At 48.4% G+C, this 6,000-nt stretch overlaps 1 protein-coding gene across 1 annotated transcript in view; it reads left to right on the top strand.

Annotated features, from left to right (window-relative positions):
- LOC118559224 (NLR family CARD domain-containing protein 3-like) overlaps positions 1-3,878 on the top strand; it is a 42,747-nt gene extending 38,869 nt beyond the window's left edge. The window contains exon 6 of the mRNA XM_036129897.1: positions 3,859-3,878. Coding sequence (XP_035985790.1) covers positions 3,859-3,878 — 20 coding nt within the window. The remainder of the gene's footprint in view (positions 1-3,858) is intronic.
- Positions 3,879-6,000: the final 2,122 nt, after the last annotated feature.

Consider the following 6,000-nt stretch of genomic DNA (forward strand, 5'->3'; position numbering starts at 1 on the left):
GGGTTAAAATGAGGAATTATTAAAATGATTCATGCATCAAACAGGGATTACTAGATTTAGTCAGAGTTTAAAAGCAGAAGTTTAACAAGTTATCTGGATCCCTTGGTTCGGTTTCTAGCTTTAAAACATCCATTAGAAACAAAGATCAGCAGGTGGTGTCTCACTTGATTCCCACTAAAAATCCCTGAGTGGAAATGAAAAGCTGGACTGTCAGTGTGGTTTAGTCAGAGCAGCTTTAGAGACCATTCATCTGATGCAAACGTGGGAACCTTAGAGGAACATTTCTCTGTTCATTTGTTTTGAAACATTTGTTCTCTGGATGTTTCCTCTGGTTTCCAGCCTTCATTCTGTCTCCATCAGGATAGGAGACCAGCAGGTGGCGCTGCTGAGCAGCTTCAGCTTTCTATGGAGCCACATTAGCAGAACCTTAAATGGATCCAAACTGTTAAGCCAGATCCAGGCAGCCTTCGTGTTCTCTACATGATCTGGGATGAAGAGAAAAGCTCGGAGCACATTGTTGGAAACTGTGGCACAAAGAATGGAGTGAATCATTTCTTCATGTGCAGCTATGTACCTACGATGAAACATCTGCTACAATTTGGCTAAAGAGTTTTAGTCCCAGCAAGTAAATAATAAGCTGAGCCAGCAGTTTATGTCCGTAAATCAGGGCTTTGAACCAGTTCAAGGAACGAAAACGAAAACCGGGAACTTTTTGTATTTTACAGGGAACAGCAACGTAACCGGAAACGCTATTATTTTTTATGTTCTGGAACTGGAACACTTATTTTAAAATAATGGTAACCGGTTAATACCGTTTTTATTTCGTTCCTCAAAGTTTTCGTTGCCTAATTAACTAAAAAAAAAGTAATTATTTTCCTGCGCACGTTTAACCTGACTCTGCCAGCTGTGTGTTGCTCCGTGTAGCTTCCCTCACATACATCTGGGACATCGCTCATAGAGAGTGATTTCTCCGACCAATTTTATTGTCTGGCCAATCAGGACGCAGGGGTGGAGTTTCATAGATGTGACGTAGTGGAGATGTGACCATGACGTGAGACTGTTTTGATAGCAATGGCGGCTCGTCGAGGAAGCAAGCGTTAACATTGATGCTGCTATTTCTTCCGTGTTGTCCAATCTACCTAATATTGTTTCATTAAAAGAAGATCAGAGAACGCCTCTGAAGGCTTTTGTTAGTGGAAATGATGTTTTCGCCCTTCTCTTGACCGGATTTGGCAAGTTTTGTTTTCCAGGGTGCGTCCGCAGCCGACATCTTGTCAGTTAGCGGTTAGCGCGAACCATGTTAGGAGGCCTTTAGTCAGCTCACTGTCAATAAAATATTTTTTTCCTGCTTCGCTCTCACAGCGTCACGGGTTAGCTTCGGTGTGAGTTGTTGAAATAGCACGTCGATAAAGATGACAGACAAATGGCTTATTCAATCATATGCAAGGATTTTTGATAAGGCCCAGCATGTCCCAGATGTATGTGAGTGAAGCTAGGCGGAGCGACATACAGCTGGCGGAGTCAGGTTAGCCCACGTTACCATGATGGCTGAGGTTCACTTCCTGTGTGACATCACATCACACATTCGCTGACTGGAGAGAGAGCGGTGTCTCCACTAGAGCTACACATCTTAAATAAGAGGTAAATTACGATCCATCGTTAAGTAAAACGCTCATTCCAAACAAAATATCAATAGCTATATTTGTCAAACGAAAGGAACGAAATTAACCGTTCCGGGAACAGTATTTTTTTGTTCTAATCGGTTCAGGAAGGTCAATTTATTGGTGGAACTCATAACCGGAAACGTTATAATTCCGTTTCTGTTCGGAACGAACCGATTGGGAAAAGAAATCTGTTCAAAGCCCTGCCGTAAACATGAAATGCCGCTACAGCCATGGAGAAACCTTTAGGAAGAGCTTCTCTGGTTTTCTAATCAACACAATACAGTGAGTTATTAATATGAACAGAAATATTGAATCAAACATTCAGGAAGATGCTCACATGCATCTGTGAGAAAAGTTCCCACGCAGCGTCATCTATGAAATGCAGATGAATCTTTTTGTCCTGACATCTTTTCAGCAGCTCACTGATGACACATTCTGGATCTGCAAACCTGTTTCAGGAAGAAAAACTGATAAATACATGAGAAAATATGAAAATATCAGAGAATTCAGCATTTCTGGACAGCATCTGAGGGTTTTCCATCTTTAACCACAGGTAATGACTTCTGCTCAGATTAATGAACGCACCTTTCTCCACCAGTTCAACAACATTAATGGTATATCATGGCGGCAGCAACTCCAGATCCACCAGTTACGTCACGTTTGCTTTGCTGGTTCTGGATCAGAGTAAATTTGCAGCTTTGACGTTGCTACAGTCCTGATCAATGGAGAAAACAGAGGTCGTCAGTCAAGCTATTATAACTGGAAAAAAATGCAGATTATGTCAAAGAAATTTAGGATCCCAACACTGAACATCTTTGAATGCAGAAATCAGTGTGTTCTCTATCAGAAACATAATTTCAAGGCAATGAGTACTAATGACAGTGAAATATGAGAATATTTTCTTCAGTTGGTTTGGAGCCATCAGGATGTGACAGCAGATTTTCATCTCCATCTTCATCATCCTCACAAACATGCTGCTACCATCAAGGCCTCTGTCCCACTTCTTCAAGTATGCAACTATGTGGCCTATGAACTGATGTGGGAAGTGACTATGAAGCTGTGAACTATTACCAAGTCCACATCTGCTCAGAATCTTCCCTTCTTTCCTTCTGAGGCAAAGCAGCAGCTGCGCTGATCTTTGTTCAGCTCCAGGCTGTCAGGCAGCAGTTTGTGGAGGAAGAGCTGATGAAGACGCTGGTTGGACTTTGGAGACCAGAGGAGCTCTTTAGTCCACGGAGGCTGTTGGTCTGACATGAGGACCGTCACTGATCCACCAACCGCTAGAATAAGGAGACAAAATGGGTTTTCACTGCCTTTGTTAATCGGATTTGGCAGCTGGAATATTTTCTTATGAACCTCAGAAAATTAAAAATAAAATGAAGAGTTTCTTTGCTGCTTTGTTAAAATGTTGTTGAACAGTTTGTGTTAAACGTCTGTTGACAAAACAGTCGTTTTCTTTTATTTTTATAATACCAAATAATGCCTTTAATAAAGGAAAAGGTCAAACAGCAGAGGTTCTCTATTAAAACAGTTTCCTGGGTCTCTGCAGAGATTAGTTGGAGCCGTTTCTGACTGAGACTGCGTTCATAAAATGAAATTATAACCTGTCCAGGCTGCCACAGGTCCGACTTCCATTTTTCTTCTATTATTTTAAAGATGTTCACAAGAACAGAGAAGCTCATTGGTATTGTTTCCATCTGCCTGCATTTCTCCACGTAGCGTCCTGCCATCGGTGCCCCACGCTGCGGCAAATTGCAGCTGCCTTTGGGACCATGATGACAGACTAAGAATGAGCGCAGCTGTTTTAGTTTTCCTCAATAACACTCCTGTCATACTCCAGGTTCTGGGTGCAGGCCAGGGTTTCTCTCTCTCTCCTCAGCAGGGCTGGACGGGCAGGTGCACAACATCTGAGCTGATTACCACCCTTCTTAAGGAGCTGGAACCAGGAGGAGGACGTCAGTTCGTTAACGCTTCAGCGTTGGTACAGACCGATACCTTGTCCTGTTCCTACGACCTAAACCTGTGTCTAACCCCTTCTTAGCGGACAGGCCCCTTTTTTTGACAAAATGGTGTAATTTTTGGCCAACTTTGAAAATTCCTGGAGGCAGAACCAAAGCTCACAGGTTCACGGGGCATGGATCAAAAAATAGCCCCATCCCTTGACAGCCAGATGCCTGTGGTCCCCGATTTTTAGGACCCACCGTGACCCCGTGACAGCCCACCAAAGACGGCAAAGTTCACCCGAAAAAAACACATTGATTTACATTGGTTAGACCTGGTTAGGGTAAAAAAAGGTGGAAGCTGTGACAAATGGTTCTCCATCCCAACATGGAGCTCTCATCAGCAGCAGCATGAGCCTGCTCTGGGTCTCCACATCCAGCATGGATCTCCCAGGCAGGAGCAGCCTGCTCTGGGTCTTCTAACCTCCACATGCAGCATGGATCTCCCAGCAGCATGAGCCTGCTCTGGGTCTCCACATGCAGCATGGATCTCCCAGGCAGGAGCAGCCTGCTCTGGGTCTCCTAACCTCCACATGCAGCATGGATCTCCCAGGCAGGAGCAGCCTGCTCTGAGTCTCCACATCCAGCATGGATCTCCCAGGCAGGAGCAGCCTGCTCTGGGTCTTCTAACCTCCACATGCAGCATGGATCTCCCAGCAGCATGAGCCTGCTCTGGGTCTCCACATGCAGCATGGATCTCCCAGGCAGGAGCAGCCTGCTCTGGGTCTCCTAACCTCCACATCCAGCATGGATCTCCCAGCAGCAGCAGCCTGCTCTGGGTCTCCACATCCAGCATGGATCTCCCAGGCAGCATGAGCCTGATCTGGGTCTCCTAACCTCCACATCCAGCATGGATCTCCCAGCAGCAGCAGCCTGCTCTGGGTCTCCACATGCAGCATGGATCTCCCAGCAGCAGCAGCCTGCTCTGGGTCTCCACATGCAGCATGGATCTCTCAGGCAGGAGAAGCCTGCTCTGGGTCTCCTAACCTCCACATCCAGCATGGATCTCCCAGGCAGGAGCAGCCTGCTCTGGGTCTCCTAACCACCACATCCAGCATGGATCTCCCAGCAGCAGCAGCCTGCTCTGGGTCTCCACATGCAGCATGGATCTCCCAGCAGCAGCAGCCTGCTCTGGGTCTCCACATGCAGCATGGATCTCTCAGGCAGGAGAAGCCTGCTCTGGGTCTCCTAACCTCCACATCCAGCATGGATCTCCCAGGCAGGAGCAGCCTGCTCTGGGTCTCCTAACCACCACATCCAGCATGGATCTCCCAGCAGCAGCAGCCTGCTCTGGGTCTCCACATGCAGCATGGATCTCCCAGCAGCATGAGCCTGCTCTGGGTCTCCACATGCAGCATGGATCTTCCAGGCAGGAGCATGAGGCTGCTCTGGTTCTCCTAACCTCCACATCCAGCACGGATGTCCCAGGCCGCAGAAAATCCAAAGCCCGCAGCAGCACACCCAAACCCGGCTTGGATGCGCGATCTGATCCCCTGGAAGAAGAACCATGGTTCTCTCTCTCTCTCTCTCTCTCTCTCCCCCACCCTGCTGACCCAGAGCTCTCCACTTAAGCACCACCTCACACCCAGGATGGAGGCCTCATGCTGGGCCTGCAATGGTTCTCTCTCTCTCTCCCCTCTGCTGTGAGCTCTCCACTTCAGCACCACCCATCCTGGTTCTCCAGCGGCACAGCCTGGCCCTTCTCCATCCCAACATGGAGCTCTCATCAGCAGCATGAGCCTGCCCTGGTTCTCCTTACCTCCACATGCAGCATGGATCTCCAGGCAGAAGCAGCCCGCTCTGGGTCTTTGCCCAGCAGCATGAGCCTGATCTGGGTCTCCTAACCTCCACATGCAGCATGGATCTCCAGGCAGCAGGAGCAGCCTGCTCTGGGTCTTTGCCCAGCAGCATGAGCCTGATCTGGGTCTCCTAACCTCCACATGCAGCATGGATCTCTCCGCACCAGCAGCAGCCTGCTCTGGGTCTGCTAACACCCACATGCAGCATGGATCTCCAGGCAGCAGGAGCAGCCTGCTCTGGGTCTTTGCCCAGCAGCATGAGCCTGATCTGGGTCTCCTAACATCCACATGCAGCATGGATCTCCAGGCAGAAGCAGCAGCCTGCTCTGGGTCTTTGCCCAGCAGCATGAGCCTGCTCTGTGTCTCCTAACCTCCACATGCAGCATGGATCTCTCCGCGCCAGCAGCAGCCTGCTCTGGGTCTGCTTACATCCACATGCAGCATGGATCTCCAGGCAGAAGCAACAGCCTGCTCTGGGTCTTTGCCCAGCAGCATGAGCCTGATCTGGGTCTCCTAACCTCCACATGCAGCATGGAT

Source organism: Fundulus heteroclitus, unplaced genomic scaffold, assembly GCF_011125445.2.
Source record: "Fundulus heteroclitus isolate FHET01 unplaced genomic scaffold, MU-UCD_Fhet_4.1 scaffold_248, whole genome shotgun sequence".
In the NCBI taxonomy this organism is placed as follows: Eukaryota; Metazoa; Chordata; class Actinopteri; order Cyprinodontiformes; family Fundulidae; genus Fundulus; species Fundulus heteroclitus.